The 13,625-nt window shown below is 45.6% G+C and overlaps 1 protein-coding gene across 2 annotated transcripts in view; it reads left to right on the top strand.

The window, feature by feature from the left end:
• Nucleotides 1-11,944, top strand: part of Ubr2 (ubiquitin protein ligase E3 component n-recognin 2) — an 82,502-nt gene extending 70,558 nt beyond the window's left edge. For both annotated transcript variants that reach the window (XM_048347763.1, XM_048347762.1), the window contains exons 41-47: nucleotides 194-324; nucleotides 2,031-2,139; nucleotides 4,270-4,326; nucleotides 7,785-7,862; nucleotides 8,937-9,107; nucleotides 10,061-10,162; nucleotides 11,696-11,944. In XM_048347763.1, coding sequence (XP_048203720.1) covers nucleotides 194-324; nucleotides 2,031-2,139; nucleotides 4,270-4,326; nucleotides 7,785-7,862; nucleotides 8,937-9,107; nucleotides 10,061-10,162; nucleotides 11,696-11,837 — 790 coding nt within the window. In that variant the 3' untranslated portion in view covers nucleotides 11,838-11,944. The remainder of the gene's footprint in view (nucleotides 1-193; nucleotides 325-2,030; nucleotides 2,140-4,269; nucleotides 4,327-7,784; nucleotides 7,863-8,936; nucleotides 9,108-10,060; nucleotides 10,163-11,695) is intronic.
• Nucleotides 11,945-13,625: the final 1,681 nt, after the last annotated feature.

Raw genomic sequence — 13,625 nt, 5'->3', positions numbered from 1 at the left:
GCATCCTCCATTAGTAGTCAGGCTAGCGAAGGGAGTATCACTATTTAAACCTGACATTTTCTAATAACCAAGGCAACTACTAGCCAATTCACCTGTTTCTACATGTACTATCAATTTCCAATCTTGGTCACACTGTGCTTTATCTAGTAAGATCTTTTCTTTCTAGATACCCTAATGATTTTCTCTTTTCCAGTGCCTTGAAAGAAATATCCTCTGGTTGGCATCTGTGGAGGAGTGTTAAAGCTGGAATCATGCCATTCCTCAAGTGTTCTGCCTTGTTTTTCCATTATCTTAATGGAGTTCCACCTCCACCCGAAATGCAAGGTAACTTCTTATTTCTTTGGAATGCAGAAAATGACTGTAGCTGTACTCTAGCAGTTGAGAATAAAGGTGATTAGCAGAAACAAAAGCTGAAGCCAGGCATTGGTGTCTCACACCTATAATACTAGCAACTCAGGAGGCTAAGAACAGACAATGCCAGTTCAGAGCCAGCCTGTGCAGGAAAGTGCGTGAGACCCTTATCTCTAATTAACTACTTAGGAAAAAATTAAAACCCAAAAGTCGAGCTGTGGCTCAAGCTAGAGAACTAGCCTTGAGGGAAAAAAGTTCAAGGACAGCACAGAAGCCCTGAGTTCAAGCCCTAGGATTAGGACACAAAAAAGTTAAAGTATAGCTTATTGACTGGTCAAGTCTAATTATAGAATGAAAACACATATTTGGGAAGGATTGGGTATGTATGTGCCTGTATCTGTGTCTGTGTTTGCTTCTTTATTTGAATCTCTAAAATGAACATGAACAGTTGAAAGTATTTCTTAAGTTAATGGCATTAAAATTCACAATTGTACATAAATCTGATTTTAAATTGAAAATTGCTTTGCTACTCCACATTTGTTTCTCCATGTTCTCCTTGGATTCATTTAATTAAAGTATCGTAAACCTTAATAATGTCTGATCTTAGAGTGCCTGCTCTGGTTGTAGGATGCATGCATATAATGTTGCTCTTAAAAGTTTGTTGTCGGGGCTGGGGATATAGCCTAGTGGCAAGAGTGCCTGCCTCGGATACACGAGGCCCTAGGTTCGATTCCCCAGCACCACATATACAGAAAACGGCCAGAAGCGGCACTGTGGCTCAAGTGGTAGAGTGCTAGCCTTGAGCGGGAACAAGCCAGGGACAGTGCTCAGGCCCTGAGTCCAAGGCCCAGGACGGCCAAAAAAAAAAAAAAAAAAAAAGTTTGTTGTCGCTGGGAATATGGCCTAGTGGCAAGAGTGCTTGCCTCCTACACATGAAGCTCTCGGTTCGATTCCCCAGCACCACATATATGGAAAACGGCCAGAAGGGGCACTGTGGCTCAGCTGGCAGAGTGCTATCCTTGAGCGGGAAGAAGCCAGGGACGGTGCTCAGGCCCTGAGTCCAAGGCCCAGGACTGGCCAAAATCAAAACAAAACAACAACAAAAAAAAGTTTGTTGTCTGCCATTCCATGCTATTACTTTTCCTGGCACCATATATAATAATAGCAGTTAGGGGCTGGGAATATGGCCTAGTGGTAAAGTGCTCGCCTCATATAAATGAAGCCCTGGGTTCGATTCCTCAGCACCACATATATCGAAAAAAGCCGGAAGTGGCACTGTGGCTTAAGAGGTAGAGTGCTAGGCTTGAGCAAAAAGAAGCCAGGGACAGTGCTCAGGACCGGAGTCCATGCCCCAGGATTGGCAACAAAAACAAAACAAATAAATAATAATAGCAGTTATGCTAAGTCCACCTGTCATGATAAACCATCTCATATTCTTGAGCTGATATGTTGCCAACATGTCATTTGTGTTTTTTGATGGTCACAGTGAGGTAAATGATCAGGTTTTCCATCTTCAGATGGTCAAGCTGAAACACCAGGAAATTATGGCCTAACTCCATTCTGCCCATTGTCATGTGTGCTTTGAATGAACTTCTGTCATTTTTTTAAAGCTCTCCTATTGCTTTCCCCCAGGGAGAATGTACTTAGCTCTTTCATATATTTTCTTTCTCTGCTTGCAGTTTCTGGAACAAGACACTTTGAACAGTTGTGTAACTATCTTAACCTCCCAACCAACCTCATATGCCTTTTTCAAGAAAATAGTGAGATAATGAATTCACTGATTGAAAGGTAATGATTATATACCCTATTGCATTGTAATGACAAGGTAACAAACTTTTGGGGGAGGATTTTATTTATTTATTTATTTATTGCCAGTCCTGGCCCTTGAACTCAGGGCACTGTCCTTGGCTTCCTTTTGCTCAAGGCTAGCACTCTGCCACTTGAGCCACAGCGCCACTTCTGGCCATTTTCTGTGTAGGTGGTGCTGGAGAATTGAACCCAGGGCTTCATGTATAGGAGGCAAGCACTCTTGCCACTAGGCCATATTCCCAGCCCCACAAACCTTTTTTTTTTGTTTGATCATGGGGCCTGAACTCGGGACCTGGGCACTATCCCTGAATTCTTTTTGCTGAAGGCTAGCGCTCTACCACTTTGAGTCAAAGCTGCCACTTCTGGTTTTCTGGTGGTTAATTGGAGATAAGAATCTCATGGGCTTTCCTGCCCAAGCTGGCTTTGAACCCTGATCCTCAGATCTCAGCCTCCCAAGTAGTTAGGATTACAGGTATGAGCCACCACTTTTGTTTTTTCATACATGACAGAAGTTTCAAATAGCGAGAGCTTGGTCTATTTCAATATATAATTTCTGTTATAAGAATTAAGACTTGGGGGGCTGGGGGTATAGCCTAGCGGCAAGAGTGCCTGCCTCAGATACACGAAGCCCTAGGTTCGATTCCCCAGCACCACATATACAGAAAACGGCCAGAAGCGGCGCTGTGGCTCAAGTGGCAGAGTGCTAGCCTTGAGCGGGAAGAAGCCAGGGACCAGTGCTCAGGCCCTGAGTCCAAGGCCCAGGACTGGCAAAAAAAAAAAAAAAAAGAATTAAGACTTGGGGGTTGGGAATATGACCTAGTGGCAACAGTGCTCGCCTCATATACATGAAGCCCTGGGTTCGATTCCTCAGCACCACATATATAGAAAAAGCAAGAAGTGGCGCTGTGGCTCAAGAGGTAGAGTGCTAGCCTTGAGCAAAAAGAAGCCAGGGACAGTGCTCAGGCCCTGAGTTCAAGCCCCAGGACTGGCAAAAAAAAAAAAAAATACTTGGGGCTGGGAATATGGCCTAGTGGTAGAGTGCTTGCTTCGTATACATGAAGCCCTGGGTTCGATTCCCCAGCACCACATATATAGAAAACGGCCAGAAGTGGCGCTGTGGCTCAAGTGGCAGAGTGCTAGCATTAAGCAAAAAGAAGCCAGGGACAGTGCTCAGGCCCTGAGTTCAGGCCCCCAGAACTGGCAAAAAACAAAACAAAAAAACTATATATATATATGTGGCTAAAATAGACAAAGGACTTAGACATTCCTCCAAAGAAATTCCTCCAAAGAAGATACACAAAGTACCAGTAATAAGCACATGAAAAAAATGTTGAAGCTGTCATGATGGAGCGTGCCTGTAATTCTAGCACTCAGGAGAAAGAGGCAGGAGAATGGTGAGTTCCAGGCCACTCCAGACCATATAGTGAGATACTGCCTCAACAAGCCAGGGCAATAGGGGTATATGGTTAAAATGGCAAAAAAAAAAAAAAGGGGGGGGGGGATGGGGGTTCCTGGGAATGTGGCTTAGCGGTTAGAGTGTTTGCCTAGCATACTGGAAGCCCTGGGTTCGATTCCTCAGCACCACATATACAGAAAAAGCCAGAAGTAACGCTGTGGCTCAAGTGTAGAGTGCTAGCCTTGAGCAAAAAAAGAAGCCAAGGACAGTGCTCAGGCCCTGAATTCAAGACCCAGGACTGGCAAAAAAAAAAAAAAAAGTTGCAAGGAAAATATGGCATTTCTCTACGCTTTTGATGAGGGAAATATTTTAAGTCAAGAAGGTTATTTTAAGCTGGGTACCAGTGGCTCATGCTTGTAATCCTAGCTACTCAGGAGGCTGAGATCTGAGGATCGAAATTCAAAGCCAGCCCAGGCAGGAAAGTCTGTGAGACTCTTATCTCCAGTTAACCAGCAGAAAACCAGAAGTGGCGCTGTTGCTCACAGCTCTTCAGCCTTGAGTTGAAGAGCTCAGGGATAGCACCCAGGCCCAGAGTTCAAGCCTGACAACTGAAAAAAAAGGAAGGTTATTTTTCTTTTATTAGCTATAGAGAGGGAGGATAATCTTGCTCTAGCTCTTTAAAAAATAATGTTTTTTCCCCATTTATATTAAAGTTGGTGTCATAACAGTGAAGTTAAAAGATACCTAGAAGGTGAAAGAGATGCAATAAGGTAAGTTAAAAGTAATCAAAGACTTAACTTGGGGTGGGTGGCAGGGTCAGGGAAGATGTACAAGATGTCAATGCTGGATTTCCTTGATTCTGACTTCCTCACACTTGTCTGTCAAAAAAAAAAAAAAAAAAAATCGTGTTTTGCCAGGTGCTGATGGCTCCTGCCTATAATCCTAGCTATTCACAAGACTGAGATCTGAGGATTGCCTTTCGAAGCCAGCCCAGGCAGGAAAGCCAATGAAACTCCAGTTAGTCACCAAAAAGCCAGATGTGGTAGCTTAAGTGTTAGAGTGCTAGCCTTAAGCAAAGAAGCTTAGGGACAGCACTCTAGGACTGGCAACAAATAAAAGAACTATGTGTACGTGCGCGTGCATACGCGCACTGACTCAAAGCCTCATGCTCTCACATGGCTTTTTCACTCAAATTTGATATTTCTACCACTTGGGCCAAACCTCTACTTTTTTTTTTTTTTTTTTGGCCAGTCCTGGGGTGTGGACTCAGGGCCTGAGCACTGTCCCTGGCTTCTTTTTGCTCAAGGTTAGCACTCTGCCACTTGAGCCACAGCGCCACTTCTGGCCATTTTCTGTATATGTGGTGCTGGGGAATCGAACCCAGGGCCTCATGTATATGAGGCAGGCACTCTTGCCACTAGGCCATATCCCCAGCCCAAACCTCCACTTTTTTGGGCTCTCTCGACTTCCCCTCACTTGCGGGGGGGAAGGGGCTTGTCCGCCCCTTCCCGGGTTGGCCCTTTATCGCTCTCACGTGGGAGCGATGGCCACAGGTAGCCTCGTCTCTCTCTCGACTTCCCCTCGCTTGCGGGGGGGAAGGGGCTTGTCCGCCCCTTCCCAGGTGGTCCATGATCGCTCACGCGGGAGCGATGGCCACGGGTAGCCTCGGTGGCGTGTGGTCGCAGGGTGCCCCAAAGCCGCCAAGAACGACACGGACGCATGGGCCCCTGGAGAAAGCCATTAGGGCTTCTGGTTATTCAAATGAGGAGCCCCCCAGATATACCCTAAAGGCGGGCACAAGAGAGGGGCCCCTGATTGGTCCCAAGGAGCTGTCCCTTAAGTGATGTCAGACTTCCTTCTCTTCCGGTTAAAGACAGGAAGGGGAGGGACAGGCTGAGGTCAGCTGTGGCCCCTTAAAGGTGCAGCTGACCCCAACACACTTTTATACTTAATCTACTGATGAACGTTTATAAACATCAGATTTAAGAACATGAGTATATTATTCTTTGTTCATTTTTGTTTTTGTCAGTCATGGGGCTTGAACTCTCAACCTGAACTCTTGCTCAAGGATAGTGCTCTACCACTTTGAGCCACAGCTCCACTTCAGGGTTTGAGTGGTTAATTGAAGATAAGAGTCTCACTGAGACTTTTAAACCCAGGCTGGCTTCAAATCACGATCTTCAGATCTCAGCCTTCTGAGTAGCTAGGATTTATTATAGGTTTGAGCCACCAGCATTCAGCTTATTTTTTTTTAATTTATCATTAACATTCATTGACAGGATGGATAAGTACAGATTGAGAAACATACTTGACAGCAAAGTATCAAACTGATAGCCAGCCTAAAAATGTATACAATATCCATTTTTTTTTTACAAAGAGCCCTCATGATAATGGTCACTTACATCCTATCATTCACATAACAGCAGTACAGATCCCAAGGATAGCATCCAAAACTGAGTGCCCCAAAGAGGACAAGAGGCAACAGCAGAATACTAGCTGAGAATGGACTATTATCCTTAGAGAAAGCAAATTTTATTATATATTTGGAATCCTTGCTTAATTTTTTTTCTTTCCTCAACAGGAATACTTGCTTTAAATAATATAGTTCCTCATATAGCTTTTTTTTTTTTTGCCAGTCCTGGGGCTTGAACTCAGGGCCTGAGCACTGTCCCTGGCTGCTTTTTGCTCAAGCTTAGCACTCTACCATTGAGCCACAGCACCACTTCTGCCTTTTTCTATATATGTGATGCTAAGGAATCGAACCCAGGGCTTCATGTATAAGAGACAAGCGCTTTACCACTAGGCCATATTCCCAGCCCCCACCATCTAGGTTTTTCTTAGCTCTATTTTTTTTTATTTGTCTCGTGGGAATGAGACAGTAACCACCTTTAAACACTATCAAATTATGGTCAGTTATTTTCTTCATTTCTTGTGTTCTACCCTGATTCTGTAATAAAAGGTATTCCAGGGTCTAACACAATGAATACAAACTTCTTCAGAAGACTTGAGGATAAGTCAGGTGCAGTGGTTGACACCTGCAATCCTAGCTACTCGAGGGATTGAGACCTGCAAGATTGCAGTTTGAAGCCAGCCTGGGCAAAAAATTCTGAGAAATTCCCATTTCCAATTAACCATCAAAATGCTGGGCTAGAGACATACATGCCTTCAAAGATGATTGAGCACCATACATGCGCAAACAAAGCCAAGCAAGCCTGAGGCCATGAGTTCAAACCTCAATACCAACAAAGAAAGGCTACAGAGATTATGTGTTCGGTTTGCTTTTGTACACCCTGAAATTACAACACTGGTTTTATTAGTTTGAAACATGAAATTTTCAGTTTGTTTTTTGTTTTGTTTTGTTTTTTTGTTTTGTTTTGCTCAAGGCTAGCACTCTGCCACGTGAGCCACAGCGCCACTTCTGGCCATTTTCTATATATGTGGTGCTGGGGAATCGAACTCAGGGCTTCATGTATATGAGGCAAGCACTCTTACCACTAGGCCATATTCCCAGCCCGAAATTTTCAGTTTTTATACAGCAGTTAAGTATTATCTATTTGAATCTTGTAGTCAGAAAAATCTTGAATAGTACTTCTCAACTTGAGAATGCAATACTGAAGCCACCACCTCCCAAACAGGCTTTGTCTACAGTGGGGGACCTCATATGCACATGCTCCCTGCACTGTCTTCGTTGACTCTGCTATGGTTAGGAGCCGCTGTCTACTGGCCCTCAGCAGCAGTCTGTGTCAGGCAGGCAGGTCTATGCCAGATGCCTCTCACACTGACAGTGGACCTCAAACCTTGGACTTGGACCTAACTTTTTTCTGAATTAACTAGTCAACAGGGCTGGCTAACCCTAATTTAAAAGAAAATGTGTCTATTCTACTGCCTTCTGTTTCGGCTCATCTCACCTTTAGATTACCTCTAGTAAGCATATCCTCTGTCTAAGATTCCTCAAATTCTGTGGTCCAGGTGATAGCCAAGAATGAATGTCCTCCTCTGCCCCTCCTCTTCCTGTGGCTACTGAATTTGTTTAAGTGGGTCAGGGGTCTGCACTATTGCTGCTGTCTTGATCACTTATTGTGAGTGGAGTGTTTGGTATTTATTCTAGCTTGTACCACATGGCAGCATGTGATCTGAGAGTCAGCCTTTTGTTTTGACTAAGGGTAACTGTTCTTACAATATGATTTCATATAATGGAGCTCTTTGAATTATTACTTTTTGCTTTTAGCTATCCAAGAGAATCTAACAAATTGATAGACCTTCCGGAGGATTATAGCAGCCTCATTAACCAAGCATCCAATTTCTCGTAAGTTGAGGGATTTGGTGATGGTTCTTTGTTTTGTTTGGGTCAGGAAATGTCTAACATAGCAGTACTTTCTATTACCTGCCTCATGAAAGCAACAATCTCCACCATGTTTCAGAGCAAGGTACAGGAAGAGCAGTCATAAGGGGCAAGTTTGATGAATGAGTGAAGGTTTCTCTCAGTAACAATTGCACTTTTTTTTTTTTGGTCAGTCATGGGACTTGAACTCAGCCTGGGTGCTGGCTTCAAACTGTGATCCTCAGATCTCAGACTCCTGAATAGGTTACAGGCATGAGCCCCTGACAGCTAGCAGTAATTGCACTTTTAAAGTAATAAGAGTAACTTTTTTTTTTGCCAGTCCTGGGGCTTGAATTCGGGGCCTGAGCACTGCCGCTGAGCTTCTTTTGCTCAAAACTAGAACTCTACCACTGAGCCACAGCACCACTTATGGCTTTTTCTGTGTATGTGTTACTGACAAATTGAATCCAGGGCTTTGTGTATGCTAGGTAAGCACTCTACCACTAAGCCACATTCCCAGCCCTGAGTAACTTTTAATATATGTCTAACTGCACAAGTAGCATAAGGAATAATACAACAGTGTAAGAAATTCAACATTACCTAGACATTTGATGTCCTCTGGGCATTTTCTCTCTGTTGCAGACAGCCACTACTCTCGGTGGTATGATGAGTATTCCTGTTTTCTGTATGTTAACTTCCTATGCAGTATGTTACTGTTTTATTTAAGTGGCTTTGACACATACATACTTTATGTCTGTGTTTTACTGCAGTATTCCTAACATCCGAATGACATAGAAACTTTAAGTTGTTGCTCTCGTTGCTGTCTGGTGTTTCACTACATGCCACTGTTTTTATTTTCACTCGTTGTTGATTTCTTGGATGCTCACATCTGTGGTTTACATGTATACGTATGAGATGATCTCCAGATCCTATTATAGGACCACACAGTACATGAATTTGGCTCTACTTTAATAATGTGGTTATTTTCAGGCTCGTTTTCCACCAATGAGCTCTCCAGCCCTTCTTTGGATCAATGACTTGTTATCTTGGTCCATGTAGGTGTCCAAAATCAGGTGGCGATAAGAGCAGAGCCCCAACTCTGTGCCTTGTGTGTGGAAGTCTTCTGTGTTCACAGAGCTACTGCTGCCAGACGGAGCTGGAAGGGGAGGATGTAGGTGCCTGCACAGCTCACACCTACTCCTGTGGTTCTGGGGCTGGCATCTTCCTGAGGTAAGGACCTTCAGGGGCTTCTTAGCTATGGCTCTGCCCAGTTTGCTCCTCTTGAACAACTGGCACAAGAAATGACAGCACTGGGAAGACTTGGAGACTGCCATTCTTACTCCTTGCTTGTAGGACTGATAATCCTGTTCTGTTTCCTTCATGTCTCCCTCTAATTTGAGACTTCCAGCTGGACTCATTTCCTCCCTTCTGTCATGTCCTGGCTTTTGGATTTTTGCCTCTGTCCATACACCACAAACTGGCATGCGTTTGCTGTCTCAGCAGTGTACAACAGAGATTCAGGAGCTGCTGTGTAACAGGCATGGAGAATAGGGCATTTGCCAAGAACACCAGGCTCCCTGCCCTGGGGCTGGAGCTATAGCTCTGTGGTAACTGAATATTTACTATTCACCTGGTCTTGGATTTCATCCTCTGCCCTTAGGGAGCTCATTTTCAAGTGAGAGACACATGTAAGAAACACCGAAAAGGATTTAGACAGGGATGTGTGTTGGGAGGGAGGGGTCAGGCAGAGAGGAACTTATGAAATGGGAGCCAAGAAGTGGGACTTTAGGTCTGGGGTTAACTCCCTAAGAATGCGACAGTCCAGAGAAGAGCTAAAGAAAGGAGGGCAGCACTAGGGAGGGCCACTGGGACCCAGTTGCTGGTGTGGAGTGCCTGCCCTGTTCCTGTTCGAGACAGGCTGGGGGTCGCTGGGGTGGTGTACCCAAGGGAGAATTGGGCATGGTGTGACCTAGTGACATCTGTGGTTGAGATGGAAGCCTGGTTAGAGTTTGAAACAGAAGTGACCTGAGACTGAGCTCCTCGGGCTCTCGATCCTCACAGGGTCCCTCTGGGCCCTGACCATTTCCAATACTTGAAGTTCTTACTGAATGTATAAGACTTTATCCCATTTGGAGTGTCCAGATCTTAGTTCCCAATGTATAATTTTATGACTCTCTCTACAGAGTTCGCGAATGTCAGGTGCTATTTTTAGCCGGCAAAACCAAAGGCTGTTTTTATTCTCCTCCATACCTTGACGACTACGGGGAGACAGACCAGGGACTCAGGTAAAGGCCCATCCTGGCTCGGCCTCACGGCCTCCCACACTGTCGAGCATGGTGAGCCGAGCAGGCCTGAAGTCAGCCGGGTTCTGGTGGAAGTGCCTGGGTTACCTGTGCACCTTTTTCTAAGAAGGGGACCTGGCTGCCTGCCTTGGTGTTCTTCTAGCCTTGAAATTTCATGAGATTCCATTTGTCCTCTAAAGATTGGTTTGAATTGCCACACAGCCTCCCCAGCACCAGGGCAGGACGGAGTGGGCCAGCTTGTCTGACTCAGGTGCTTTGTCCAAAGAATATCAGGGTTCTTGGTGTTCATGATGCTCAGTGCCCGTCTTCCTGCATAGGTATTGGGATCACAGGGAAGGGCGCTGGGGCTCAAAATGGTAGAGTGCTAGCCTTAAGCAAAAAAGCTCAGGGACGGTGCCTAGGGGAGTTCAAGCCTCACAACCAACAACAACAACAACAAAAGTAAAATTTAAGCTGGGTGCTGGTGGCTCACACCTGCCATCCTAACTACTCAGGAGCCTGAGATCTGAGGATTGTGGTTCATAGCCAGCCTGGGCAGGAAAGTCCGTGAGACAAGTGGCACTATGGTCCAAAGTGGTAGAGCTGTAGCCTAGAGCGACAGAGCTCAGGGACAGCACCCAGACCCTAAGTTCAATCCCCACAGCCAATGGGAGGGGAAAAAAAAAAAAAAGAATTGGGGCCACAGATTCAGCATGCACAGAACAAGATTTCATGGCCTCTGAGGCTCAGGCACTTCTACTCTGGAAGCTTCGAATAATAGTAATCACAAGAAAAATGTTAGGAATTCCCTGAGACTGTTAAAGAACTTATTTTAGACCTTTCCTGTTGTGCAGAAAAAATAAGAACCTATAATGCTATAATGTTTATAAAAAAAAAAAAAAAAGAATCTATAATGTAATAGGTCTGCCCAGGCTTGAGTAGCCAAAGCTGGGAGTCTAGAAAGCCAGGCAGAGAATTGGAGGATCTGCTGCCATGTACTTGAGTGATGGTCATGTCATCATGCCACCCAGGCTGCCTCTTCCTGCTGCTCAGAGGAGGGGCCGCACGTACCAGGGACAGAATAGAGCCGTCTGAGCAGCTCAGGAACCGCATAGAAGCTGCCTTTGGGGTTAAATGAGACGCAGCACTGACGTTTGGCTGCTGCTGAGACTTGTGGCTGGAAGACAGCAGTAATTCCCCTTTCTCTCTCCTGCCCCCTGTCCTGTTTATATGTTACCCCAACCCAAGCCTCCCGAACCCTCAGCTCGCCTCACGTTGCATAGACATGGAGTTTAGGTACCTTCTCTTCTCAGCACATGCCAGCTGTTCATCAGCTCCTCATAGCAAACCTTTGCAGTGTGCGTGCGTGCGTGTGTGTGTGTGTGTGTGTGTGTGTGTGTGTGTGTGTGTATAAACAGCCACCTACAGCAGAGGCTCTAAAACCAGTTAAGTTACACTTTTCCTCAACCAGGAAGAATTGGGGATGCTAGGTGAATATAAACCATGCATCCTGAGTGACATGTGTCTTCTTTCTAGACGAGGAAATCCCCTACATTTGTGCAAAGAGCGATTTAAGAAGATTCAGAAGCTTTGGCACCAACACAGCATCACAGAAGAAATCGGCCATGCACAAGAAGCAAATCAGACACTGGTTGGCATTGACTGGCAGCATTTATAATCCCTCTCTACCCAAAACATTGGCGTTTTGTAACCTAGATGGCTTTTCAAGAAAAAAAAAGTAGAAATATGTACTGCTGAAGTCTAAAATAAATTATTTAAACTTCCCCTCCCAGTTTTATTGTTAGAGTTTGTGGCTCCAGGGACTGAGGAAAGCATTGCGTTGGGCAGATGTCCTTGCACTGTTCTGTCCCTCAGATGTCACTGCCTGCTTCCTGAATTCCACAGAAGAAAGAGTTTCCCTTCCTGGACGGGGCTTTGTCCACCTGGGAGTCTGACCACCGTGACCTGCCAGTCTTCCACACATTTCCCATCATTGGTCCTGGTGAACTTGGGCTAAGTGGTGCTGCTTCGAGCAGAGGCAGGCAGCAAGGCTCTGTGGCCCCTCAGGATCGGACTGCCTGGCTCCCTCAGCACTGGGCTCGCCGCCGCCGCCAGGACCTACCTCCAAAGCAACGCCGTTGATTTGAACACGGAATTCTCTGCTCTGCGTGGCTCCGGAGAGCTCAGGCCCCTGTGCAGAGGAGCACCTGAGGAGATTGCTTTCCACCTGTGGAAGGTTGGCTTTTTTGGTGGTTAGTTTTTCTATTTTTCCCAAGACTGACTTTGAGAGAGAAATTCACATAAAGGGCTTTTTGGAAACAAAAGGAGTCTCCCAATTTTCAGTCAGTTTTTTTCTGTTCTTGAATCAGACACTAGCACAAACATATGAAGGTAGTTTTTGAGATTCCCCCACCACTACTGCTTACCTCTGGCTCCCTCCTATCCTCCTGGGACAGTCTGCATGCCCAGGCATTTTATTCTTCTTAGAGACGTCATTCTTACTGAGAGGTGCCTTTCTAGAACGTCAGCTGCTTAGTCACATTACTCCCAATCTGATCACACAGATACTCTTGTGTGATACGCGTGTCCTGGGAGCTTGAATACATAACACAGTGACGTCAGACTTAGCACAAGAATTTTGAGCCTCCCCCAACACCCCCATCCTAGTGCTTGAGCTCGCAGCCCGGGCGCTATCCCTGGCCTTTTTTTTGCTCAGCTAGAGCACTACCACTTGAGCCACAGCTCCACTTTCCAATGTTTTGGTAGTTGATTGGAGATAAGAGTCTCTCAGACTTAACTTCCTAGGCTGGCTTTGAACCATGATCCTCAGATCTCAGACCCTGAGCAGCTAGGATTACAGGCCTAAGCCATCAGTGCCCAGCCCATTTTGAGCTCTTCACGTTGGCAGAGTCCCAGCTGAATGATAAATGGCTCTTGGGTTTTTTAACCAATTCAAGGTACCTTTTAACTCAGCCTTTTTGAATCACATCTCCAAGTTCTGATCCTCTCAAGTTCTGCACCATCAGACCAGAGACAGCGTGGGGATGAAAGATCTCCAAGGCCGCGTGTGAGAAGCCCGGTCTAGAGGCTGGATCCAGTGACGCTTTGGCTTGGCACTGCTAGACTGCTGCGCGCAGCTCAGAGGAGGTCCAACAGGATAAAAGTGTGGATTCGAACCCACAGCTCTCCCTGTTCCTGGCCCTTCTTTCATTTATCCAATCCAGTCATTAGGACAGTGGATAGCATAATGTCTCGTTTCACCTTGGACACATGCAGTTTTTTTAACTTGTAAGTTCAGCTTCTTGAGGCTTTCTTCTGTATGTTCACCCTGCTTAAACTAAAACCTTAAGACCAGGTTTCTCCTCCGAGGGGACGTTAGCATTTTCACAAATCATGAAAATACTCTAGCATTAGGGCCTGACTCCCTTGAAGCCTGGAGTTAGCGGGGGTCTCCCGGGATCCTCTC

This window comes from Perognathus longimembris, chromosome 6, assembly GCF_023159225.1.
Source record: "Perognathus longimembris pacificus isolate PPM17 chromosome 6, ASM2315922v1, whole genome shotgun sequence".
Lineage (NCBI taxonomy): Eukaryota > Metazoa > Chordata > Mammalia > Rodentia > Heteromyidae > Perognathus > Perognathus longimembris.
This window is presented reverse-complemented; position numbering and strand designations above follow the sequence as displayed.